The sequence below is a fragment of the Convolutriloba macropyga genome, chromosome 12, assembly GCF_964194025.1.
Source record: "Convolutriloba macropyga chromosome 12, txConMacr16.3, whole genome shotgun sequence".
Lineage (NCBI taxonomy): Eukaryota > Metazoa > Xenacoelomorpha > Acoela > Convolutidae > Convolutriloba > Convolutriloba macropyga.
Genome location: NC_134479.1, coordinates 56684782 through 56711931, shown reverse-complemented (window position 1 = coordinate 56711931; position 27150 = coordinate 56684782). Strand labels below are relative to the sequence as shown.

The 27150-nt window shown below is 34.6% G+C and overlaps 1 protein-coding gene across 1 annotated transcript in view; it reads right to left on the bottom strand.

Annotated features, from left to right (window-relative positions):
• LOC142350603 (uncharacterized) overlaps positions 1–26772 on the bottom strand; it is a 34266-nt gene extending 7494 nt beyond the window's left edge. The window contains exons 1-12 of the mRNA XM_075402493.1: positions 26287–26772; positions 24685–24834; positions 21576–21716; positions 20760–20945; positions 14182–14428; positions 13672–13831; positions 10358–10568; positions 9340–9530; positions 6808–6996; positions 2029–2166; positions 1438–1665; positions 390–530 (exon numbers count right to left, since the gene is read on the bottom strand). Of these exons, the coding sequence (XP_075258608.1) occupies positions 390–530; positions 1438–1665; positions 2029–2166; positions 6808–6996; positions 9340–9530; positions 10358–10568; positions 13672–13831; positions 14182–14428; positions 20760–20945; positions 21576–21716; positions 24685–24834; positions 26287–26401 (2097 nt within the window). The 5' untranslated portion in view covers positions 26402–26772. The remainder of the gene's footprint in view (positions 1–389; positions 531–1437; positions 1666–2028; positions 2167–6807; positions 6997–9339; positions 9531–10357; positions 10569–13671; positions 13832–14181; positions 14429–20759; positions 20946–21575; positions 21717–24684; positions 24835–26286) is intronic.
• Positions 26773–27150: the final 378 nt, after the last annotated feature.

Genomic DNA, 27150 nt, shown 5'->3' with positions numbered 1-27150 from the left:
ACTTTAGTCATCAACATAACAGATTAGCAGTTTAATTAATCTAATATCAGCAGTCCGTTTCTTTTCTTCACAACAAGAAATAGGCCTCTATTACGATTTGCTTTTGTTCTCCCCACTTTATGTCAGGTAAGAACAAAAACTTGTGATTGGAGGAATAAACAGAGCTAGAGGGCTTTATCTGTTCTTCTGTTGGATGAGCCTGGTCAGAACCTTATGTGCGATCGCACATTACCGAGCCTCCTGGTTGTATACAAATTCAATCAATTCTTTCAAGTTTAAATCTTAAAAGAATGTTTTGATAAAAAGTCTGAAATTGTTTGATCTCATGACTTTCGTTATCTTTTATTATGCTCCAATGGTTGATAATCTGAAATAATATTGAAACAGACCTGAAGTTGTTCCTCCTTTTCTTTAGCCTGGTAAGCTTTGTCAACTGCCAGAAAGGTAGCCAGTGACATGACCCCCTTGTGTTTCGCATACACCAACTGATCCAGAGTTGTGAAGGCGTATTTGGGCGCCTTCGGAACTGTAGTTGGTCAACACATCAGGAATGTTGATAATTATTTGATTTATAGACTATTATGTTAGGCATTGCCGTTTTATGATCTTGCTATGGTTAGTAAGCTTCCATATATGGTCCGTTTTATGAATAATAAGTTTTTCTAGGAGAGCATTATTTTTTTCTACCATGGTAATATATGAATGAAACAGCGGGCCCTGCCATATATTTCCGTTTTATGGTAAGTAAGTTTCCATATACGGTCTGTTTTATGGTTAGTAAATTTTCATATATAGCCCCTTTTACGGTTTATAGTATGGTGGAAAAAAATTGAATCCCGGGTAATTAATGATAAAAAACGTAGCTGCTTTCATAGTTTTGCAAATATCTGTTTTTAACGAACTTATAGACTCTCACTTGTCACTGTTTTTTGTTCATATGTTTTAAGATTAGGGTTGTAAATTGATGGAGAGAATTAGTTAAAGTGTGCCCAGTTGCCTCACAATTAAAAAATTTTGTAACAACTTGAAATCTAGTGACGATATTTCGTCTTTATTTTCCACGGTTATTGTCACTAGTAAACTTCAGAATCAGAGTAACCAAATTTCTGGTCAGAGGACGACTTATACTCCAAAGGAACATCTCAATTAGACTAAATACTAATTTAGCAAATATTGAAACTTGTTGCTAAAGACCAAATACCAAATAGTCTTTGAGTCATGATGTGAAAGCCGTCATTTTGATCGACAACTTGTTCAAAAATTTCAAAAACTTTGACCACTGTTGAAACTAATTCTTTATTTTGTATTTAGCTTGAACGTGAGTTGCGAAAATAGTTGCGATGATAGAATTGTAACCCATTCGAAGTTTTGACGCTCAATTTTTTTTTCGTAAATTTTGGTTTTATTTTTCAATTTTTTAACCAACAACATTCCTGTCTTGTCGTCATTTTCTTTGTGGTACTTCTCATGTTGAACTCTGACGTCATTGACTGATTCCATGATTCTCAGCAGATACTCTTTCAAGGGCTCGTTTTTCACAAGTGGTACTCGATATCCCGACATTTTCAGTTCCTCAGATTCGTCCGCTCCTTCCTCCTTGTTTTCGTCAGTAAATATTGCCTTTTGCCCGAGTTTTGACGCTTTGTCTGTTGTTGGTTTAGAATCCTGAAACAAACGGCTTATTGCTAATTGTGTTATTCCAAGAAAAATTTGAAAAGTTTTATTCCAATTCTGTTAAGTTTTATTTAAAAAACCGAATAATCACAAAATTGAGTTCCACTGCTTTTCAGCTTTTTTCAGCGTAATTACGAAAACATGCTGATCACCTTTTCCAATAATTTAGCTTTTTAGAGCATTTCTAAAATAATTCGTCGACCATGGGTTAAATTAGTCAAAAATGGCGTTAGACAATAATAACAGAAGATAATATTTTTGTTATTAGCGATCACTTAACAAAATACTGAAAAATCAGAACACTTCACGCGTCCTATTGCCCTGAAAACTAAACCAGGAAATATCAATTTATACCTTAACTTGACTCAAAGTTGAGCTATTGCCGACTTTGTTCAGCTCTCGTTCTCTCTTTCCCACACTGATAAAATGAGCACCTGATGCGATTTGAAGCCAATCAATTCCTTCCTCTAATTTGCTCACGTCCTCTCCCGCCTGAAAAAATGTTAGGAAACTCCACTAAAACTATAATGAACACACCACTGACACGAAATAATTAATTTCTAAATATGATCGTCACTATACGAAATTTATACAAGGAATTGTGCTTAATTACGGGACTTAGTTTTTTTAAGTTTTCAAGTGCTTAATTTTAAGCTTTTTGAGATCTTTCCTGCCCTCCCCCAGTTTTTTTTAATGAGCTCGTTGCTATGTAAAAAATAACGCCCACTAAGCGGGGGGGGGGGGGGTGGATGATCCGTTTTCTGTTGCGTGGATGATCCGTTTTTTGTTATTCCGGAAAATCGTAGAAATAAGATTTTCCTGAAATGGAATTATTAATGTAAAGTTCACCAGACACGTTATTTGGTAGCAGACACAAAATTTATGTAAAACTAACATGATTTACTAAGTGGATAACGTTACTTTGATTTGATAATCGTAGTTCTTGTGTTCCCAGATGTTAATTAAGTTTTCATCAAAATTGATTAAAAAATATAACTATATACTGACCTAAAATTACAATATTGGATAATTAATAAATAGCGAAAAATGATTTCAATTGCGGCTCATGGCCACATGACTATATTTTATAAATCTAAAAATTCGCAATTTGCAATTTTCAACAAAAAAATCGTATTTTTTCGATTACACACAGGCAAATGATAAGGCTCTTGAAAAACCAACTAAACTGTAAAAAAAATAGTTAAAAACACAAATTATTCCACTTCCTAGAACAATTTCGGATCAGGGACCTGTCACTCCATTTGGATTGGCACTTATTCCTTGGAAAAAACTGGACAGTTCTGAAGTTTTTGGTCAATTCGTACTTTCCAAAAATCCTGAAAGAGGAGTTTTTGGTTTCTCGACTGTTCTCTTTATATTGTGAGAAGAGGTCAAACAATTTAAGAAGACAAACTTTTTTTTAATGAAAAGGTCTGCTGGTAAAATTTTGTCTTTCAATAATAGATCTCTTGCAGTGTCAAACTTTTTGCGCAGGTGGCAAACCTTTATTCCCCAGTTTATTAGTCGATTAACTCTCTGAAGTGACATAACCGACAACGATTGGAAAAAAACTGCACTGAAATTGAGATGGGACAAAACAATTGATTTAAAAAATCTGATTCTTGCTTTTAATGGTAGAGGATGACTTGCTAAGTAAATTGACCTAATAGCATTTGCCATTTTTGTTAACGTTTTGTTTAGCTGTATGTCAAAAGTTAGATTCTTATCAATCATTGTACCTAAATGACGACAACTGGTTTTTGGATCTATGAAAACTCCATTATAATGCAATTTTTTACTTTTTGATTCACCTTTTATTGAAAAACCACATTTTCTGTTTTATCTCGGTATAAAATTCGCATATTCTGCCTCATATAACTGTCAGTATTTTCAAATACACTGTTAATTTCACGAGGACGGCGTGTACTCTGGTAATATCCCAACTAACAATGGCAGGTCCAGCTTTGTGAGTAGTTTAAACCTAATAAGTTAACCTTCACTCACGCACACAAGATTTCTTTTATATATAAGTTGAACTCCCGCTGTTGCTTTTGACATTTAATTTGCGTAGCGAGTGCTAACCACAAGGCTAATGCTAATTAAGTTTTAGGTGTAGTACCTAAAAGCTGCACACCACTACAGTAACTTGTATGATACCAATATGGGCTCAACAAGGATTGCGACATCACATTACTTCCCAAATTCGCTACTAATACAGAACTAAGTGTGGTGTTTCTACTTCAGATCGTTGAACTTACCTGAAATTGAAGCGTCGATTTTGGTTGATTAAGTAGTTTGCAGAGTTATGGAGCTAATCGTGAGCATATTGACTACGTAATCAAAAGGAACGAACTTGAGCGATGTAAGTTGTAGCGAATTGATTAAGTGTTTGTTAAGTAAACAAAAGGGAGACCAGCTTTGCAAAGTGATCAAGTTGCCAGAAAAGTCAGAATGAATCTCAGAGGTCATTAAACGAAAAGAACAAAAATTGATTACAGAACAAGAAATAGTGAAAGACCTTGGGAGAAGCAATGATATTTACTTATGAATTTCCCATAAACCCCAAAAATGCACCCTCTAAAATCTATTTTGGTGTAATAAAGGTGAGTTTTTATTCCCTATAAGCAATTACAGGTTTGGGGTTAGCGGTTAGTGTTTTCAGGAAGGATGTTAGGGATATGTTAACTACAAAAAACTAAAGCTTAAAAAAGTGAGAAAAACAAAAGATATGTTTTGGAAGGATTTGTCGGCCAAATTTATTGCAATTTTCCCAGAAAAAAGATGTTTATTAGCCCATAAAGATTACCGGTAGCATAAAAATTAGACTACAAAAAAAATAAAAGTATTTGTCACTATTTTTGTTGTGTGAAAAAGTAAAGCGTACGGTATGGTAAATATTACACTTTGCAATTGTTTTTATTTTGCAAATGGTAGGAAAAAAGAATTTTGATTACTAAAAATGGTGTAATTTCTTATGGTGTAAATCTTTTATGGTGTAGTTCGGCAGGTTTTTCGTATTTTTTGTGGAATAACTATACGGCTGCGATATCGAAACGCAATTAAATAGACCAGAAGGTCTGTTAAAAGAAAATGACTGAAGAATTGAAGCTAAAAAAAGAGATTGAATCGAACATTTGTTTGTTTGTTTATATAGTTGTAGTTTAGATGAAATTTTGTTAGGCAATCCTAAGGAACATCCAGTGGAGTGAATTTGTGATTAAGGGGCCGATGCGGAACAATACTGAGTCGATAAGGCAAAAATTGATGGTGTTCTGATTTTCAAATTGTCATACAATTGAGTATATAAGGTAAAATTTGGGAAATTTACAGACTTTATTGACATCAGAGCTAAAATATAAAAATTTTTCTATGGTTTTGGTAATTATCCAGTGGAGGAAATCATTATTGTGAAGAAAAAGCAGTAACTAAAGTATTGGATGTTCAAAAGGTCAAAAAGATTGCAAAAGAGAGTTTTTAGTGGAAAAAACGATTAATGAAGTGAGTTTAATGTCTGAGGGAGGACTAAACATTGCTTTGAAGTCTTTTTGAGAATAATTTGAAGCGAATAGAAGAACAGAATGGCTGTTTGAAAGAAATTCTGATAGAGAAAAGTTAAAATGCTCCAAAACCATGCGTCCATAAGTTCACCACGCCCACCGCAAGTCCCCGAAACCATGCTTCCTCTAGTCCTTTCCCTCAAATTGTCACTGATGACTCTATGGAATGAGAAGAACAACGGTCTTTTTCCGATAACTGAAACCGTTCATTTTAGCTTTTAAAACCAACAAAACATGAGGCGATAACTGAATTTTTTATGCGCTTTCATGAAAGAAGCAACACATTTACTAGAGTCAATTATCCACTTGAAAACCGCATTCAAAAAAGAAGAACGCAAACTAGTTACAGGTCAGTTTCGTGGTATTACCGCTAACGAATGTTCTATAAAAATAAAGGCAGCATGATCTTAGTTTTCACTGATTTTTTCGTCACTGTGATTATAAGAAAATAGATAGTAGTTGACTGAAACAGACATTGCTGGATCCACAAGGGGAGCAAACGTATTCATGGGCTAAATCAGAGAATAATCAGTAACCATTGGAAAAGGATAAAAACAGAATGCGTGTACTTGTATAAGAACAGTTGAACATGAAACATAAATTTTTTTGGATCCTGAACTTATCAAAGCGAATTGTTCACGAAATTCCCGTCATCTTGAGCAGACACTTACCTAAGATAAACTGCATCTTGTGATTGAACGTCTACACACACGATTGCACTCATACGTTAGGTCAAACTGTTCTAGGAACGACATGTTACGTTTTACTGATAAAAATTGAAAATTTTGAGCACCCTTAAGCACAAGAGAAACCATCAGACGCGAGAGAGAGAGAGAGAGAGAGAGAAGAGAGAGAGGGAGAGAGAGAGAGAGAGAGAGAGAGCGATTCTGAGAAAGAGATTTATGAGGCTGAAGAACAGTGGTTCGTCAACCAAATGTGTGAGAGAGAGCTCAAGTGGAGCAGTTTGTTCTCAGAGTGAGAAAATTGTAGTTGTTCAATGAGTTCTTTGCGAAAGAACATAATTTCGCAGTTGCAGTCAGTGAACTGCAGCTATTCAAAATTGTTGGTTGCAAATATTATAAGTTGCTGGCCACTATTATAGCTACTGGGAGGCAGAACTTATTTTAGTTATCTCGGAAAGGAAGCAAAGGGACAGGTTTGTGGATACTTGCGGAGAGAGTGACTGAATTGGTTTGATTCAGTGTGGAACTTTAATTAGTTTTGATAGACAAATTCCTTTTGATTGTTGAATTTACTTAAATAACTGTCTATGGCTATAACATTACTAGTTGATGGTATTACATATTTTGATTATTAATTCTATTATCCAGAGTGAAATTTTCAAGCAGCCGAGAGAGCAACATTTTTGATGACAACACAGTACTTTCCCTACAACAAGAGGAAGTACTAAATAAATCTTTCGGAATTTTGATAGGGTTTTGGGCGCGAGTCAGTCCCCAGCTAGAAGCCTTCTAACGACAAAAATACAAAATTCTACACTAAATATACAACTAAATAATCCTCTTTTGACATCGAAAATTATAATGACTAAGTTTTCCAAGAAACTAGATCAAACCTGGTCAGTGATTTTCTTCATGTTGTTGAGAAGATAGGGTCTGACGTCTTCAGGGTTCACGTTTTTCAGCAGAAACTGAAGTCTCTCCAGACTCTTCTCGTCAATTGGTAGACTGGTTGGTCCACTTGGAGCTGAAGGGGCAAATTGGTGTTTTGTTTGGTCAGGAGAAGCAATTTCGGGCAGGGGCTTCTGGAATACAAAATCTGGTGATCACCATAAAGAGTGTAAAAATAATTTAAAGGTGTAAAAGAAAGAGTGTAAAAGAAAATTAAAAGTGGAATTATTATTTGAATTTACACTCTTATTATTTAAAATTACAGTCTTACACCGCTAATTAAGCGGAGAAATAGGGGGTAATTTTTTTTATTTTTACACTCTTTTCCCCGTTATTTTCCGGGAAAATCCTCCCCTCGGGGAGAGATTTAAGAATAAACGATTTACAATGTTGCCGTTGTAAAACATTTGGGATCTAATCTGTTTTGCCCCCCCCCATCTTAGTGGGCTCATATCTTTTACGCCACAACGCGCACATGCTATTTTTACATAGTAGGGTGCTATATAACAATATAAAAATTGTAACTGGAGGCGTGAAAAATCTGGAGGCAGGGGGGGGGGGACAGAATAGATCCATTGTTTTATTAACGCTCTATTTCGGTTCATAGAACCCGCATTTTTTTACCGCGCTAATGTCCGAAGTTTTGAGCATATGATTTGATCTAAATCGACTATGATTCAATGTATAGTAATAAATAGTAATTTTATTCAAAAGTATACATGACACTTTTCGCTTTGTAACTTTAATTACAAATTGTAATCAGAAATAATTCTTCTATAAAAGCCTTACGCATTTTCAAATTTCTGTCCAATCAAAAAACATTCATTTGAACAAAGTCGTTTCGTAAAGATAGGAGCTAAAAATTAGAAAACTGTGATTGGTTAATTTCTTCCAATGTTTCATTTCTATAAAAACCAGATTCTTTAAAGAAAACATCATCAAAATTTTTATTCTCTTTTATTTCAAATGTTATGTTGTACGTTTTTAGTAGATATTATTTTGTAAAAGACTCCTATCAATGGATTGCGTAATAGTTTTTTTTTCGGTTGGCAGAATTCCAAATTTCTCACAAAAAAGCCAAAAATTATTATACAAAAGGCAACTTTCAGATGACTCGGGTATGCCTATTTGTAACCAATTTCATCAGAACATATTGGTAGTGAGCAAGTCTAACAAAAATGCTTCAAATCAAAAAACTTAATTTTGATTCGTTTTTGTTAATAAAATGTGATAGCCATTATTGTTCGTATTAATTAAAATCTTTAAATTAAACGGTACTAGAGACATGCTGTCTTCTTTGATAGAACGAATTAGTATAATAAGGACAGACAATAATAATATGTCAATTATTGGTCCTATAATTTTTCCTTGAGTATTGACTTAAATTAAAAAAAAATCTATTTAGAGAACTGCATTTGATCTCCTGTAAAAAATATTTTTGTCACTGTTGATAAGTGTTGATGATACATCAATTCAAGATGGCCGACAGCAATTTTTGTAACACTAACTATAGCCGCCGAAAGAGCGGCAACTTGACTGTTCGTCTTAACTGTTGAAAAATCACCGACTCTCCAATAAAAGAGACTGAACAATTTAATTGTCGGAACCTTACCTTACCAGGGGGGGGGGGGGGTTACTTACTAGAAATGCGTTTCATTGAAGCTTGAGAGCAAAAAGTGGGATCTTTTCCACTTGTGACTCCCAACCAACCCCCCCCCCCCCCCCCCCCACCGTTACAGAGCACGTGTCAGTACATCGTAAATAAATAACGTTAGAAATGACGTGCGTACGTCTGGTAGGGCTTGTGCCAATAATATGCACCCCCTAAGCGGGGGACGCAACAAGAAAAGATCCAACAATAAATGTTGTGAAAATCGGCAAAACAGCTTCTAATTTAGGGGTGTGGGTGAGTGGGGTTTGGGACTATGGGGCTTGCTGCAATAGATAATCAGCAGGAATCCGTGCAAGTCCAGCTGTGTCATGATAAATATATCTAATAGCTGTACATATTCAATCATGTCCTAGAAATAATTTCTTTTTTTTATTTGGAACCCCGGGTTGACAAAAAATATTAGCCATAGAACTTTCATATTATGGACCATTGACTTCATAAATCAAAAAAGTTTTAAAAGACCAGTGAAACTACAACTTTGACATATAGGAAAGTTCTACGACTAATTTTTTGTCTATAAATGGAAGTTCTTTGTTTGCAAATTTTTCTTAATTACCCGATCCCTAAAAAAGTTTTCCGAATTTTTTCCTCTATTTTGTTGTAATACATTTTTTGTGTTTTGATTTTGCCCTCTTTCAGATTAAATTTTAAATTTAAATTTTTAAAATTTTCATGCAATGAAACTTAATGAGTACAAGTTTTCATAGACGCCATAATATGAAATTGTAATTTTATATCTTTTTGAATTATGGGCTCAACCCGGGATTTCAGCTGAATGATAATGGCAATATGTTCCAACACAAACCTTAGCATTGATTTTTGGGGTGGGCAGTGGCGCCTCTGGTATGACCAGACTTCCATCTCTTTGGTGGGAAAATCCAGGACCATACTTTTTCCCTTTTAACTCTTTTCCCATTAATGTGGTTGTAGAACTATTGGCAGGCAGGGTATCTCTGGGTATTTTCTTGTTATTTGTTTTCTTGCCTTCTTTTGTACCTAAAACAACTTATTTGTTTACCCTTAACGAACATAAACCGACTAAAGTCGGAGGAATTGCTATAAAGCGACAGGTGGGTAGAAAAACATTTGATCCCGCCGGGATTCGAACCACAGACCTCACCATCCATTTCCAGATGAACGGAAAACTCGGCTATCTGGCCATTATCATTGTTTTGCTGTAACCGACTTTATATTAGCAACAAGCTTTACTTCGGAGTGAGAGCAATAGAGATCACTCAAAAATGAAGAACGAAAGCGTGAAAAAGTCACTTGAGAAGTCAAAGAATGTTCTAGACGAAAAGCGTAAAATGGTCAAGCGAAAAATTTGCATAAAAAAGACCAACACGTTTACATTAATTGCTATGAACTTCGTTCAAGAACAATTAAAAAACCTTCAAATCATTCATAATTAAAACACAAAACTTAACAGTGTTGAAAACAAAAGATAACGTGATCACTGTTTACGTGGCCGTCCGAAAGATCGATTATTAATACTCGATTTTGTCGAGTTTTTTCATGACCCATGTTTTATGAATAAAGTTTTAAGTCTATTTCATTCCATCTTTCGGCTAATAGTTTCCAGAAAGTGTTTTTGAAATGATGCATTGCTCCTCGAGTGGAACTGTTTCCCTTGTCTCTTGGAATTGAAAAAAGTGGAATTTTTCAAAACAACACCCCCCCCCCCCCTCCATGGACAAAACTGCTCTTATCATTACTTATAAATTGTAATGAATCCTATTAACAACTTTATCCTATGAACAAGAGGAGGAGGGCAGGAGGGGTGGGGGGCGTGTTGACATGACAAACGTTTCAATTTATTTAACCTGATCCGGCCTGTTGTTGTTTTGAATGCTGCTGTTGATAATCTTGAAATCTGACGTGTTGTGATTGTTTGTATTTCACTGATGTTGACTCATCTTTATTACTATCTGCTGAAAATTGTTGTTGTTTTTGTTGTTCTTGTTGTTGTTCCATCAATTCTACTTCGTTTGAAGGTTTCGTTGCAATAGATGAAGTGTCAATTTCATCGGAAACCTAGTCAGAAAATAATTTTTGTTATAAAAAAAGGTATAATAAATGGAAAAAAATGGAATAGTTTATTCAAATATTCCTCAAAAAGGTTAACGATATTATATTGAAATAATAAATTAAAGAAAATGAAACAGTTTTTACACGTCAAAGTGTATTGATGATAGAAGTATCAAATTTTTGATAAAAGTTGGAGTTGCTTGCCAATAAATTTGATGCTATTAGCCAAAACAGAATACTGTTTTTGAATGCTTAAAATCAGTTGATTTTTTGAAAGAGCAAACAGCGAACTGAAATGAGTGGACAAATGTAATTGCTATAAAAATATAAGTTTACGTTAACCTAAGATAAATGTTTCCCATTTTAGAAAAAGTACAAATCATTCTGTACAATTCATTTTGAATTAATTCAAAGCACTCTGGTCTAGAAACTATTACTATAGTTTGCTTGAAACTCTAGTGTTTTAGATATAATTGTTTTTTAAAAAGCTGCTCATTTATTTGCGTTTACGCATTTTTCCAATTGCTCTCAAAGAAAACTATTCCTGAATTCAGAAGTATTTTTCATGCTGATGATAACAATTTTGCAATAAAATTTCAGGAATATTTTGACAGCAAAACTCAAAGTTGCCAGAAGTTTTCATATCTCTATTGCATGAATTCTTTAAAATATTTTCAAATGTGCTTCAAAATGTTGCTGTTTTTAGCAAAATAAGAAAAGGGCCATTTTTTATTTTAGGTCAACGGACATTTCTCCCCATCTTCATTTTCACTATTGAAATTGAAGAATGGGCATTTGAATCAGAAAATTTGTTGTTGTAGTCAATTGCATAACAATTGCATTTTTTGAAGAATTGTCCGTTTTATGATGTTTTTTCATCATTCAGTGTCCAAATTTGTGCCACTGCTTAAAATTTGTGCCCCGTTTTCACAGATAACAATTTGCATATTGCAGGATTTTATTTGAACCTGAAGAACAACACAACATTCTTCTTGCACCCTTTGCTATTTTGAAAAATATTTCCGTACATCTAGAAGATGTAATTTTTGATGCCTTAACTTTGAATTCTTCTAGAGCTCGAAACTTAGCAGATTTTGAATTTTGCATGACATGACCGCTGGGTTGATGATTGAGTCTAAAATTGATGCTGATAGTAATGAAAAAAGAAGTTGCCAAGCTTCATAACAGGTTACTTGTTTCTCACGAGTCTAATCTAAAAGTCTTTAAACATTTTAATCGATTAAATTTAAGATATTATAACTTTTCTTAAAAAATTTTGAACTTTTTGAACTTTCAAGCTGAACAAATTAAAAGACTATTTTAACTTTAACTATCGCATGCACGTCATCTTTAGCTAAAATTTTGTCTCTCAATTAATTGGAAGAGCGGAGTTTGAGTTGAATCAATTTTCATAGAGAAGACTCCTCCAAAATAATGCTGCAGAGTGTGAAGAAAAAAGTAGAAGATGATCTGAAAAAAGCAATGTTAAATCACATGTTTGGAAGACCCTAATCTGTTTTAAATTCCAGTGGGTGAACTGTTGATGACACTTCCTTAATGTGGCACCATTAAAATGACGTTAAATTTTGGATTGCCTAGAACCATCTGTAAGAAATCAGCAATTAAATGGAGGCAGTCCTATTTGGTCCGTAAATTTTAGTTTGGCTCCTTTAAAGGTTCCTTTGTTGTGACCCTACTCAGAGGTGACAGGAAGCCCCAGTGACTTCCGGTAGCGACCGGTTAAAGAGACCCGTTAAAATACGAAGTCAATCTATTTCGAGCCGGACTTTTCATAAAATGCGAAGTCATAAATCATGGTAACATTTTAGACAGCCCAGTTTTAATTCAGAGAAATTAAAACATAGTTCGAAAAAAGAAATCTTTTTTCCTCTGAAATCTTTTTTCTTCTTTTGGAAAATGTTATACGTTCATCCCTACGTTTATCTACGAGATTGTTATGACGATGTCTGTTTTTGAATAGAACTGCTGGTTTCATCCCTATAAATAACATTTTCTCCTCCCTAGCTAAATCCGTCTAGCCGACTAAATCCGTCTAGCAGACTAACCCCCCCCCCCCACCTCCCATGTACCTACGCCCATCCATAGCGGCTACCTTCCGCCCCCGCCAATTAAAACCACCTACCCCTTAGCCCACTCTCACTTACCTACCTACGTCCCGTACCCCACCTGCCCCAACAACGCCATCCTCCATCCCCACCCTCTCCTATACATTCCCTAAAGTAAAAATGAGTTCGCATTTTTAAAATTAATTTCTATATATCAATTTATTTTTGAATATCTGTTATTCCTTTATTTTCGATAGTTTTCAATTAGGCAAGGTTTGTGAAGAGTTTAGTGTTCAAACTGAATAACTCTTTGAGTCATTTTCTGCTTTCTAGCGGCTATTTTTTTGCTTAGTTGGTAGAAGAAATTTGGATCTTTCCCGCTTGTGCCCCTCCCCCAGTACGTTATGCCCCCCCAGTTACAGAGCACGTGTCATTACATAGTAAATCCTTATGTAAAAATATGGCACTTGCGTCGGGGGGTGCAAATAATATGCACCCACTAAGCGGGGGGGGGGGGGGGGGCACAAACGGAAAAAATAGTTTGAGCTAGTGGGAGCTTAGCGCCTAAATCATTGCGCTCTGCGTGTTATAGGAGTAAACCCAAACCCAAAAATAAAAAAAAATGCTTTTAGAAATACGCTTTTAAATGTTTACCCGGGGTAATTTTAATCATTTGATTATCTTAAGAAGTTAACGCTTGGCTTCCACACAAATACAACTAGCCTCAGATCAGAGTAAGCGCCCTCGAGTACCTTCAATAAGTCCCGGTGGAGTTCCTAAATTTTTAAAACTAAGATCATTTAGTATGTGTTCTTGGATATTACAGAAAATTTGGTCTTTTGGAAAAATCGACCGTGCCAACTTCAAAAATGTGAAAAAATAAACTTTCTCAGAAAGAAAATCATCACTTTGTTTGTAAATCTCAATTTAATTGCACGGCCCTCGAAATAGCTAATAAAATAGTCAAACTATTTAAACGTTTTTTGATTTTTAATGTAATGAAAAAAAAAGAATTCTGATTGGCCTAACGGAGGAACTCATACCTCTCTGAATTGTGATTGGTCATCTTCAGCAGCCAATAGTTCTTTCGTAATCCATATCCTGTTGTCTATTAAGTATCTTCTGAACTTCCTTGCGAAGAATCCTCGCACTGTTTTCTGGATCAAAATTACGGGGGAAAATTTGGCCATGATTTGATTGGTTCTGAAGCAAAAACATATAATTATTCTAGTTGAACTTTTTGGTGTAAAAAGAACGAAAGTGTGGGGATCTTTTCCGTTTGTGCCCCCCCCCCCCCCCCAAAGCTTAGTGGGCGCAAATTAGTTGCACCCCCAGACGGACGTGACATATTTTTACATAATGATTCACTATATGTAATGGCACGCGCTCTGGAACTGGGGGACGCATAACGTACCGGGGGGGGGGGGGGGGGGGAATGGGGTGTCACAAACAGAAAAGATCCAAGTGTGAAGCTAAAAAGTTTTGGAAAAATTGGCCAATTAGATGACTGAAGCTTGAAAACATGAAATTTTTTTTGTAAAAAAGTCACTTGCCGTCTTACTACTTCATTAATACATTCCAACTCTTCGACTATTGTCATATTGGCTCTCGTTGACTTTCTCCTCATAGTTGAAACCTCCCGGATGTCATCTGATGCGTCATTCTGGCACGACGCAGGACTAGTCTGAGAAAGCATTTCTGACAATGGCAGAGAGAGATTGGGAGAGAGTGATTTGAACTTGAGAGGGAAAATTGCATCTTCGATAACTTCTTCATCGGCCACAACGTGAAAGTCGAGCACTGAAATGTGATTGAAAATAGCAATAAAAGCTTTTTCTGTAATTAAACTCTGGATATTTTCTGTTTCCGGACCTCAAATTACTTGGTGAAAATATCGTGCAACCCAAAACCGCTCATGTTTTATGCATAATGCTTCACTATGTAATGGTTTCCATTCCAAAATTTTTTGATAAGGCTCCAAATTTATTTAGTTAGAAATTTTTTACCAGCCGTAATTTTTTTTTGAGTTAAACCATTTTAGGACGACCAATATTTTTAGCGGAAAGATGCAAAATTGGTGTCACTGGAAAGCTCTTAACAATTTAAATACATTGTTGAAGAGATTTTTTTTTATTTTTCTGATTCTAGAGGCAATTTTAACGTTCAAAAAATTTGAGACATTTTTGTTCCGACCCCTCTTGAGGGGGGTGGAACTATATACTCAACTGGGTTTTTTTTTGTTCAGTCAATTTTGGCCGATCGATATATTCATCGTAGAGAGTTGAGACTGGTATCATTAGAAAGCTTGTCCAGCGTAGAAAATGGAAATAAAAAGATTTTGTTGATTTTCGTTTTTGACATGGAGATATCGAGGTTTAAACTGTCGAGAAAATAGAGTGAATTCCGTTGATTTCATTCACCTTTTTTCGGAATTTTTGACCAAGTTTTCGCCAATTTTGATAAAATTTAATAAAATTTTTCATAAAAATGTTGTTGATTTTAAATTAAAAGACAAAATACATTGTCGGCTATTTTCATTGATTTTTTTGTCACAAATTCCGGCTAAAAATTTCGTAAAGTTCAGACTTTCAACAAAAACAGCACGAAATAAGTTTCTTTAGTCCACTCTGATTAAATTTGCAGGAAGTGCACACCCAAACGCCACTAACACAAATTTTTGTATACTGAAAAGGGGGCTAATTCCACTCCAACTTCCGTTGAGAAAGCTCTGTAATTAAAAATTTGCTGTTTTTTGCTAACTTTATTCGTTGATTATCAAAAACGCAGCATTTACTTTTGATTTTTTAACAAACAAAATATCTATATCAATGACATTCCAAAAATTAAAAATTCCTATTGGACAATCAACACTAGCAGGACTAGTTCTGTACCAATCGTGGATCGTTACAATCCAAAAATAATTTGGATTTTCATCAGTCGCTTTTTTATAAGTTCGATAATTTTTCATCAGTTCGATTTATATTTTTTATATTAATTAAATAACAGAACATTTGAAATCAAATCTCACTAGTGATAGGTCATATTGGCTTTCTAATTAGCTTGAAATTCCTTTATCTAGTTGATTGCTTGAAAGCTTGTGGTCGTTTTGACTTTTAAAATATTTCATTTTTAATCAAAAAATGGCTTATTGAACTTTGCCTCCATTTTTCTCTTACTTTGGTCACTTTGTAGCTTAATGACAGCAATCAAAGAGTGCTCCTTCTTTCTGCTGAATTCAAATTTAGTCTTTATTATGGTTTTACGCCTTAAATTATGATGTTCTGGCTTTGATACTACTAGATTTCACAAACTTTTCACAAAATTTTTTAAAAATTTTTAGGTATTTGCCCATTTTTCATGTTTTCTAATTTTGTCAAATTATCACCTTATTTTCAGTTCATATATCACATTTTCGCGCTCAAAATAACGCACAATTGATAATATTCAAATCCTTTAAGATATAGATAGTGGTTCTTTACCGCTTCGACAGTACTTTCTCGAAGAGTTTAATTGAATTTTTTAATTTTGTCTTTAAGTGTCGTTTTTACTTTGTCTTTTATTCGTATTTAAATTCTTGTTCAATGACCCAGTTTGATTTGCTTTTCCTGGAAGAGTGGATGAGCTGACCTTCTGATATTGGAAGATAGATAATGGCTTTCATGACTTTGAAAACAATTGTTTTCCAAAAAGAAAAAAAACACTTCAACTTCGCAATTTTGTTCCTTTTATTGTCTGTTTGTTACCTGGTCTCGTTAATTAAAGGTTTAAGATGACATTTTTTGTCAAGGGAAGGTGTCAAATGGGATTGGTGTCACAAAATCTAATGTTTTTAAAGAATTCGTTATGAATTTACTGGTTTTGACACTGGTTTTTCACAAAAAAAAGTAAATTAATTTTTGATTTTTGTCATATTTGACGTTCTTTTTGTAGACGTAGGACATGTTCTGGTTAATTGCAGGTCTAGAGGGCTTCCTTTGGAAGCATAAAGGATCCTCATCATTTTTTTCATTTTGTAATTAATGGCTTTCATGTCTTTGGAAATAAATTTTTTTCGATAAAAACAAATTTTACATAAATTGCTTTTTTTCTTTTTGGTCTAATTGTTACCTAGTTTCATTATTGAGAGTTCACATGATACATTTCAAGGGAAAGTGTTAAATGGGATTGGTGTCACAAAATCTATTTTTTAAGAGAATTCGTTATGATTTTACTGGCTTCCACACGAGTTTTTCACCAAAAAAGAATAGATTAATTTTGATTTTTGTCATATTTGACGTTCTTTTTGTAGACGTAAGACTTGTTCTGGTTAATTGCAGACCTCGAGGGCTTCCTTTGGAAGAATAAAGGATTCTCATCATTTTTTTTCATTTTGTAATTAATGGCTTTCATGTCTTTGGAAATAAATTTTTTTCGATAAAAACAAATTTTACATAAACTTGCTCTTTTTCTTTTTGCTCTAATTGTTACCTAGTTTCATTATTGAGAGTTCACATGATACATTTCAAGGGAAAGTGTCAAATGGGATTGGTGTCACAAAATCTGTTTTTTAAGAGAATTCGTTATGATTTCACTGGCTTCCACACGAATTTTTCACCAAAAAAGAGTAGATTAATTTTGATTTTTGTCATATTTGACGTTCTTTTGTAGACGTAAGACTTGTTCTGGTTAATTGCAGACCTCGAGGGCTTCCTTGGGAAGAATAGATGAACCTATTCAACTTTTTCATTTTGTATTACATACAAGTATTACATAATTTTGCATTTTTTCTTTTTTGTCTAATTGTTGCTTATTTTCATTAATGAGGGGCCAGACAATACTGTATCGGTGTTCGAAAAAGGTGCAACCGAACATATTTTGGGGGCCAAAGTATGGCTTTACGGCTTCCAAAGCATTTTTTGGCAAGTTTTAATTGATTTTTATTTTGTTGTCTATTTGTTGTTCTTTTTGTAACTGCATAAAAAATTGAATACCAAGAGTTCTTTATTCCCTTGTATAGAAGCATTGGTAATTGTAAACCTATGGGATTTTTTAGTTGACTCCTAATGGTTTTCATTACTTCGAAATTAATTGTTTTTTTTTAAAATTCAGCGAATTTTCTAACTTTAAAATTTCTGTTCTTTTTTGTCTAATTGTTACCAAGCTTTATTATGAACTGGTGAATAATCATTTTTTTCTGGTGAATTACAAGTTATTTTGTTTATTTTCAGTTTTTTGTGACGCTATTTTGACTTTGTTATTAAGTTTTTTTTAAATGTTTTGTTTTTTTTTTAAATTTTTTAATGTAATTAATGTTTGTTGTTGTTGTTTAATTTTGCCGTTCGTCTTCGCTCGCTCTCTTAATATCGGCATATCTCATCAATCTAACGCATCATTTTTTACTCCACTGAGTTACTTGCTTTGGAAGCTATCTTCTAGTTCATACACCATTTTTTTTCGAAAAATACTTGATTTTTTGTGTTTTTCCATCTGTTCCTCATTTGGTAGACAATTATGCCAAAATTGTGGATGAGCGGGGTCGGAACTTTATGTGCGATCGCACATTACCGAGCCGCCTTGTTTACTTTTATCGCCTTTTCAATTTTCAAATACGGTCAGGTACGAGTAAAAAGGATATGATTATAGGTGCTCATCAGCTAATTCAAATAAATCAAAATAAGTTAGTTTTAAAACCAACAAAAAGCGAAAAAAAATTCAGGATCAAACTGTATATACCCGCAAAAATGTTTGAATTCGCACAAATATCGTAATTTTTATCAAGCTTTACCATTTGTGGTATTAAATAGGAAACTATTGTTTTAAATGATTATTGTTCCTCTGTTGTGTGTTTTTACAGATAGCAAAAAATTTTTTAATGAATTTCGTATATTAACAATCAATTGCCTGTGCAAAGTCGGAAAATGGAAAATAAATGTTTGAACCAATAATTTAAAGAAAAATGAGCAATTTCAGCAGTATAATTGTAGCTTTGCTTTCGTCTCCTTTTCGAAAATTGGTGTTGAAAGTTCTACGTCTCTAATTTACCCTTTAGTGGCCTATCATGGTGAGGTTTAACTCTTAACTTCTCTTTCAAATCCATTTTCTTACAACATTTTCTATCAAATCTATAACAGTTGTTTATTAATTGATGATAAGTTCGAGCGGGCGCACATAGCTCTTTCTCCTTTTTTTATTTGATTTAGTGCTGCCCTGAAATAGATTTTCTATACTTTGCTATCTTTGCTGGCCAATTTCGTTTGCTCTCTGGAATTAAACGCAATCCAATTGTAACAATGAGTTGAAACTTTGTTGGGCCAAATTTGGACAGATTGGTTGCATCAGCTCTGGTAAAAAGACAAAGACGTGAACATATTAATTACAGAAAGCTAAACTCTTAAAGGGTCTAGCTCATGATATTGTTCTGCAATATAATAGCAAAATTTGGAAATTAAAGGTCGATAAAAAAATTATCGGAAAGAAAAATCTTAACAATGAACAAGCTTTATTTCAAAGAGTTTGTCGGCAAATTTTTTCTCTCGAGTCGCGTTGATTGGTTGCTTTTTTATCCTTGGCTAGTACGAAAGTGATGAAGTCAATTACCTATTTTTCCCTCAAAACGATATTTCACACATTTAAAATTTCTAGTGTTCTAAATTTTAGACATATTTAGTCAATTTGAACCCATTACAATAATATTATCAGTCTTATCAGAATGCAAATTTTCAGAAAAAATTTCCTGTTGAATGTCAAAGTCTTTAGAGCCGGTTCGGAATTTGAATTTTCAAAATTTTCTGAGCAGAGGCAACGTCTAGAATCGAAGGTATGATCTTAGAGCAAAAAAACGGGGAAAAGTGTCCCCAAAAACAATGGGAAAAGTTTCCCCAAAAATAATGGGGAAAAGTGTCCCCAAAAACAACGGGGAAAAGTTTCCCCAAAAATAACGGGGAAAAGTTTTCACAAAATAACGGGGAATAGATTTCCCAAAAATAACGGGGAAAGGTTTTCCCCCAAACACAACGGGGAAAAGTTTTCCCCAAAAATAACGGGGAAAAGTTTCACCCAAAAAATAATGGGTAAAAGTTTTCACAAAAATAACGGGGAATAGATTTCCCAAAAATAACGGGGAAATGTTTTCCCCCAAAAACAACGGGGAAAAGTTTCCCCCAAAAATAACGGGGAAAAGTTTCCCCAAAAATAATGGGGAAAAGTGTCCCCAAAAACAACGGGGGAAAGTTTCCCCAAAAATAACGGGGAAAAGTTTTCACAAAATAACGGGGAAAAGTTTCCCCAAAAATAATGGGGAAAAGTGTCCCCAAAAACAACGGGGGAAAGTTTCCCCAAAAATAACGGGGAAAAGTTTTCACAAAATAACGGGGAATAGATTTCCCAAAAATAACGGGGAAAGGTTTTCCCCCAAACACAACGGGGAAAAGTTTTCCCCAAAAATAACGGGGAAAAGTTTCACCCAAAAAATAATGGGTAAAAGTTTTCACAAAAATAATGGGGAATAGATTTCCCAAAAATAACGGGGAAAAGTTTCACCCAAAAATAACGGGGAATAGTTTCCCTAAAAATAACAGGGAAATGTTTCCCCCCAAAAACAACGGGGAAAAGTTTCCCCAAAAAATAATGGGTAAAAGTTTTCACAAAAATAACGGGGAATAGATTTCCCAAAAATAACGGGGAAATGTTTTCCCCCAAGAACAACGGGGAAAAGTTTCCCCCAAAAATAACGGGGAAAAGTTTCCCCAAAAATAATGGGGAAAAGTGTCCCCAAAAACAACGGGGAAAAGTTTCCCCAAAAATAACGGGGAAAAGTTTTCACAAAAATAACGGGGAATAGATTTCCCAAAAATAACGGGGAAATGTTTTCCCCCAAAAACAACGGGGAAAAGTTTCCCCCAAAAATAACGAGGAAAAGTTTCACCCAAAAATAACGGGGAAAAGTTTCCACAAAAATAACGGGGAATAGTTTCCCTAAAAATAACAGGGAAATGTTCCCCCCAAAAACAACGGGGAAAAGTACACGCTTTTCTCTTGTAAATAGGATTGGAACGATCAATACACCCTCAAACCTGGTAATGGGAGAGGGATTAGGGGTGACATCTCGGCCCGGTTTAGTCAATCTAGTCACCTCGGACCGCACCGCACCTACCTTTCAAAGTGATGATAGAATTGACAGTGTGATGTCTGTAACTGGGTCGTAAACTCAAAGGTGTGTCGTACAATGTGAGAAATTGAATTGCAGGAGCCATTGCAAGAGACTGGATGCAAGATAACTTCCCAATTCCATTGTCGTGCAGGAGAAGACTTTGCAGGTTGATAAATGATGACCAGAAATCTATAACAAAGCACTGCTGCTTGTGCTAATTTTTATCAACCCGTTTATTTAAAGGCGCAGAACCGATGAAACATAACCCTAGTCGGTACCTAGAGTTATTAAAAGACCGTCCTCGACAGATTTAAGGTATGAAAATGATTTGTCTGGACCTAATGTGATGTCCTGGACTTTGGCTGGAACTAAAACAACCGTCCTAGAATTTGACTTCGTGTTCTGAAAAAAACGTGTTCTGGAATTTGGCTGGATCGATATCACTTGTTCTGGAATTTGCTAGCTCATGTTGTTTTGGAGACATGATTCAATATTTACCCCCCCCCCCCCCCTCCCCACCACCACCACCACCAACACCACCACCTGGAGTTAATAGGTCATTTCATAAATTCCAGGTCTCGACTAGGGAACCCTGGAGATACTAGAACGATCCAATACTTTCCTTGATTTTGATTGGATAATGTATCATGTGACAGAATTTGCTGCCATATTCGTGCAAGATTCCCATTCACTTGGGAACAGTTAAAATATTGCTCCCTAAATTTCCAATTAGAATGGGTAGATTTTGAACCAGCAGTGCTTTAACGTTGGTAATTGTGAACGACAACTTAAACAACTGTAGGGTGACGAAAGAGTAACCTGGATAGGGAAATTGTGATATGTGGTTGTGACTGAGGTCTATTTTGGATAGATGTGGACACGAGGCCAGAGGAGAGATGTCTGCTATGAAGTTTCCACTCAAATTCACCACTCGCATTCGGAAACACAACTGCACTGCTCCTGAACACAATACAAATATCGGATCTTTTCCGTTTGTGCCCCCCCCCCCCAGTACGTTATGCCCCCCCCCCCCCAGTACGTTATGCTCCCCCCCAATACGTTATGCTAAGAATTTCTCTATGAACTTGTGTGAACTAACTATAATTTGTATTTTTACTCTGATAATAATTTACATTATTAAATTACTATCTCGTTGCTGTTCGTTTTATTATAAGTGAAAAACCGAATCTATACTGGGTTAGGTCTCAGACTCAAAATCAGAATGGAGCGTTGGGACTGTCCCAGACGAAAGTGATTATTTCCCGAATTGTGTGTTTGTGTGTGCTTGTGAGCTTAAGTGTGCGTTCGTGTTGAGTCTTCATTACGACGCAAAGGTATACCCCAAAATTTCCGCCTTTGTAAAATTGGCTCGAAAATTAGATACATACAGTGAGCGAAATTAGGAGACATCCTTTGTATCTTACTTTTCGCAAAAGGGGTTTCGCCAATTTTGCGAAATAAAAGAACATTCGAAACGAAAAGTAGGTTACAAGTCTTGTAGCACGTTTCCGCTCAATATAGGTATCTTTTATTCACGCGCATTTTGAGCATGCAATAAGCACTTTAATGAAGATTTAATTGAAGCTTTCAAAGCATTAATGTGCTTCAAATACATGCAATAAATAGTACTAATAAGTAGTAATAAGTAGTAATAAGTAGTAATACACTATAAGTAGTAGTAAAGTAGTAATAAAGTACTACTAATAGTAAGAAGTTAGGCTTAATTAAATAAGTAGTAATTAAGTTAGGCTTAATTGCGGATTATATGCAAAATTAAGCTACATTGCATGCGAAAAATCGATACATAAATGGAGCAGATGCATGATACAAGCCGTGCGAAAAATGGATTATAAAGTTTGCACTTGTATTTCGCGGCTAAGATTAGGACACTTTTGCGATGATGGGTTGCTAATTTTCTTTCCATTTTGTCGTTTTCTGCTAAAGTAGCTATTTGCCGCAATATTGTTCCATTTTCAATGTATTAACATAGTAAAAATGAACACGAGATACACGCATCGGGCATATCTGCCCGTGACGATTTGGGCATACCCCTGTGTCGTAATGTTTCGTGTGTTCCAAATTCTTTCGGCCTTTTTTATCGTAATGATCGATTTTGAGTCTGGCGTATTCGCTTGAGTTTTCCTTGGGAGAGTTATCGTGGGAAACTATCAGTAATTTTTTTGAATATGTTAAATTTTTTTAAAATCAGAATTTGATGAAAATATAAACAATTGGTAGTTGTTAAACAGGTTCGATAAAGGTTACGAATCATAATTAGTGTTACAACTATCATTATTTCGAAGTTTGAGATGATCGACATCAATTTAAAACAAAATTAATTACAAAAATATTTTTAAAACAGACAACAGTATTTTTGATACGGTACTCTTTCTGATATTCCTATCAAAGCTTCATTTCATTATTTTCTTGATTTGCTTTTTGCCTATTACTCACAGTTTTAGTAGTAACTAATTACAAAATTGAAAATTATTCTTAAAAGCGATTGTGTAATTCAGCTTTCCACTATTTCAGTAGGACAAACAAAAGTTTTCCAGTGCTCTATATCTTAAAAATTTGTCAAAAATACGTTCGTCAGTATCATTTAAAATGTTGGTATTGTGGTAACTTTGTGTTTCTGTATATGTAAAACAATTCTCAGCTCGAATTATTTGTTTTTGTTAATGAGACAAGCTTTTGTTCTCCAATTTATTTGCCTGTTGAGCCTTTCGAATTATTGCTCATGTAACGCAGAAGACAACAAATGTAGTCTATTTGAATGATACTTAAAACAGCGTTTTTTTCTAAAAGTTTTCTTTGTTTATATGCTTAGCGGGACTGATTATCTAACTGGGCAAAAGATTGAATAATGTGAGCTGAAACGGTCAGAATATTATTCATTAGCGATATTTATAACTTATTTTCACTTTGATTAAATGTGTCCCAAACTTGATATCAAATTGAAATTAAATAATGTATCCCAATATTTGTTTGTGTTTGTCAAAGTTACTCACAATTTGTTTGGCGTTTTTTTTCAGATTTTTATGTTTCTCTACCGCCAGTTATTTTGCAACGATCATCTTCATAATGAACTATTTCAAAGATACCTTGGTTTTTTCTTTTATATCATATGATCTAAAATTAACCTCTTAGTTAAACTTCTCTTTATGAATCTTATTTAATCGCAAAGATATGATCAGCTCAAGTTATGAGCAGATCAAATTGTCTTTTCGGAACATTTTGACCTTGCAACCAACACATTCGAGTTTGATTTGCTGCAGTATAATTCCCATGACTAGCCTGATGTTGTAGTTTGGTGTTTAGTTTCAGTCTCTCCGCTCATTGGGTGAGACAAGTTATTGAAAATACTGATTACATTTTCATTTCATCGTTAACCAGATTTGGACCCAAAACTCCCCTTTCTTTGGTTGAGTTTCTATCAGTACAATCAGGGATCTCGTTGGGCTCTAGCAAGTATCATGGATGCAGTTCCTTGGATATTGATTATGAAAATTGGCTGTGTTATTTTGTTAAGGGTAACTTACCTTCCTTTTAATATCATTGTTGTTTAGTATACAAATTAGAGGTCTAAGCACAGCTCCTTTGGGTAAAACATGCTTTATTGTTTCCCACTTTGAGATGTCATTATTCAATTTTACAGCTTGCTTCTTGTTTTCTTTAAAAAACTTTTGAAAACTCTATTGAGCCATCACAGAAACCTACTTTTTAAGTTCTTCACACTTTTAAATGTGAAATTGAATTGGTATTGATTTATTCCTGTGATTAGTTATTCAGCGATTATGTATTTTTCCATCTTCCTCTAAACTAAGTACGAAATTTAGTTGCAATCATCTCAACGAATGTCTGAAAAAGAATTGAAAAGAATTAATTCAAATATTCAGTCAAATGAACACCTGTAAAGACAACCCACCGATGCTTCTCAGATTGAGATTATTGAGAGTGAGAGCTGTGACGTCATCCGTGGTGGCGTCTCCCGTCTGGTCCACAATCAACTGTCGAGAGACATCCCGGATGTAGCCAGTCTCGTATGCCTGTTCAAGTAGAAGACGCTCCCTCTGGCCTAAAAAAATAGGAAATCAATCTCAAATTAACACATATTCAGATTCTTGATTCTTTTTTGCAAAAAAATATCTTCAGAATAACGGAATGTGAAATAATACTGAAAAGAGCTGTAGGAAATGCCGAGTCGTTGGCGACGAAGTCAAAAAAAAGACTGATCTGCGCTGAAAAACTCCGAAAAGAGCTCAACTAGCTCTATTTGCGCTGAAAATTCTCATTATTTCTTATTTTTAAAGATTTCGTTGGGAAGACTAGCAGAAATATATCTATGGCACGTCATGTTTTCATATTTTTTGGGGAAAATTGTGACTTACTATTTGTCCGTTTTCTGATATTTTTTTTGATTTTCTGGGAATTGAGAGGACAAAATCAGTTTTGTCACTATTAGTGACCATGAAAATAGCGACGAAAAAATTTCAGAACGTTTTTTGATAAATGATTCTCGCATTAAATTCGCAATCAAATATCCATGCAAAAAAGTTTTCAGCATATGACAATAATTTGCCTCAGTGAATTTATAAATTTGTAGAAAACACACTTCGGTTAGTTAGACATAAAGAGGATAATCTCAAAAAGACATTATTTTTTCAAAACAAATTTTTCAAAACCTAAGACATGAAAACCGTGACATTTCAAATAAAAATGGTAAATAGATTAACGTTTTACTGCTTAGGAAGCGAAATGAACATTTTAGTTAGACTAAGTTAAAATACTACAAAATAACAACGAATACAGATAGAACTCAGAATTTCAAAAACAATTTTACGCAAACTTGTTTGTTATTGCCAAAATTTTCTTCACTGTGGATGACAAGTTTGTTAAAAGATATAAAAGATCAAAATAGTTTGAATAACGGAAGACCGCATAGATTTTATTTCCAGAAAACTTTTTGAGGAACCGGAGGTACCGTAGGTCCGTACCTGAGAAAACGAAGATTTTGTCAGCTGTTTTTTAGGTCTGCAATGCCAATTTTTTAATGCCAATTTGATGCCAAATTTTTTAATAAAAAAGACAAAAAATGCAGAATTTTCAAAAAATTTAGCAAAATATAATAAAAAAGCTGGTTCAAATACTTCGCAACTATCCCCTTTGTCTTTAAGCGCAAAACCAACGACACTATCTTCAACAATTTTATCATTTTTTAAGTGAAAGTTGATCAAAAATTAAGAAAAATTTACGAAACGTCTCACAAAAAAAAACAACGAAAAGCTAACATTCACAAAATTTTGAACCTCGTAACTCCTCGGAAAAAGCGAAAATAAAAAAATGTAATTTGAAATTCTACGCTTCACAAGCTTTCTAATGATACCATTCACAACCCTGTACGATGAATATATATCGATCGGCGACAGTTGACTGAACAAAAGAACAGATGAGCGTATATTTTCTCCCCCACTAAACTGCGGGTCGGAAGAATTACGGTGGATTTATGAAATAGCCTTCTTGTCACTACCTTCAAAATAATCTCGATTGGTGTCATTCAGAGAGGCAATATCCCCTCCAGAGTCGTCCAGATTTGTCACTGCAATTGCATCAGAGCTCGATTGAACTTGGATCGAATATTTCATTCTGGAAGCAAATTAGTAAATGCGACTGTTTTGAAGTTGACCCAATGTTACAGTGCAGGACAGAAATTAATTAAAGGTTCAAATAACAAATTTCGAGGATTTTAATATTTAAAAATATGATTGAAAAAGTTTTTTTTCACGCATCATAACACTGATACGTTTCTTGTTTTGCTTTTATGTATACAAGAAAAAAGTGTGTCTTTTAAATTTTTGTTTTTCAAATTGTTTTCCCGTAAATAGATACCAAGCGACTTCTTCGAAACAGCGAAATAAAATAGTTGGATTTTATGTAATATAGAGAAAGCTCTAATATATTATAAAAATTGAAACGTATATGTTCACACACAAAATCATCACGTGCGTTTTTAGCATTTACGGCACACTTTTATGAATTGAATTTTTGCGGATTAATTGCTCACGTTCTCTGTGTTAAATCAAAATCACAGAAATCAACATAATGGTTAAATACAAATAACGTCAAAAATGCCTTTCAAGGTATCATAAACAGGTTACCGAGTTGATTGAGTATTTGGATTTTTCTCCTTCATAGCTCCCCTCAATCCCCGCGCCCGGTTGAGGGGGGGGGGATGCCGTGTGCGAACCCCTTTCCGTAACTAATGTGAAAATGTCATAATGGGTGATGCCTAGGTTTGGGTTTGCGACCCTAGACCGCTCTGATCAGACCATTTGGGTCGCACACTGGTGGCGCGGTGCGACCCAAAATACATGGTCTGGGAAACGCTGGAGTC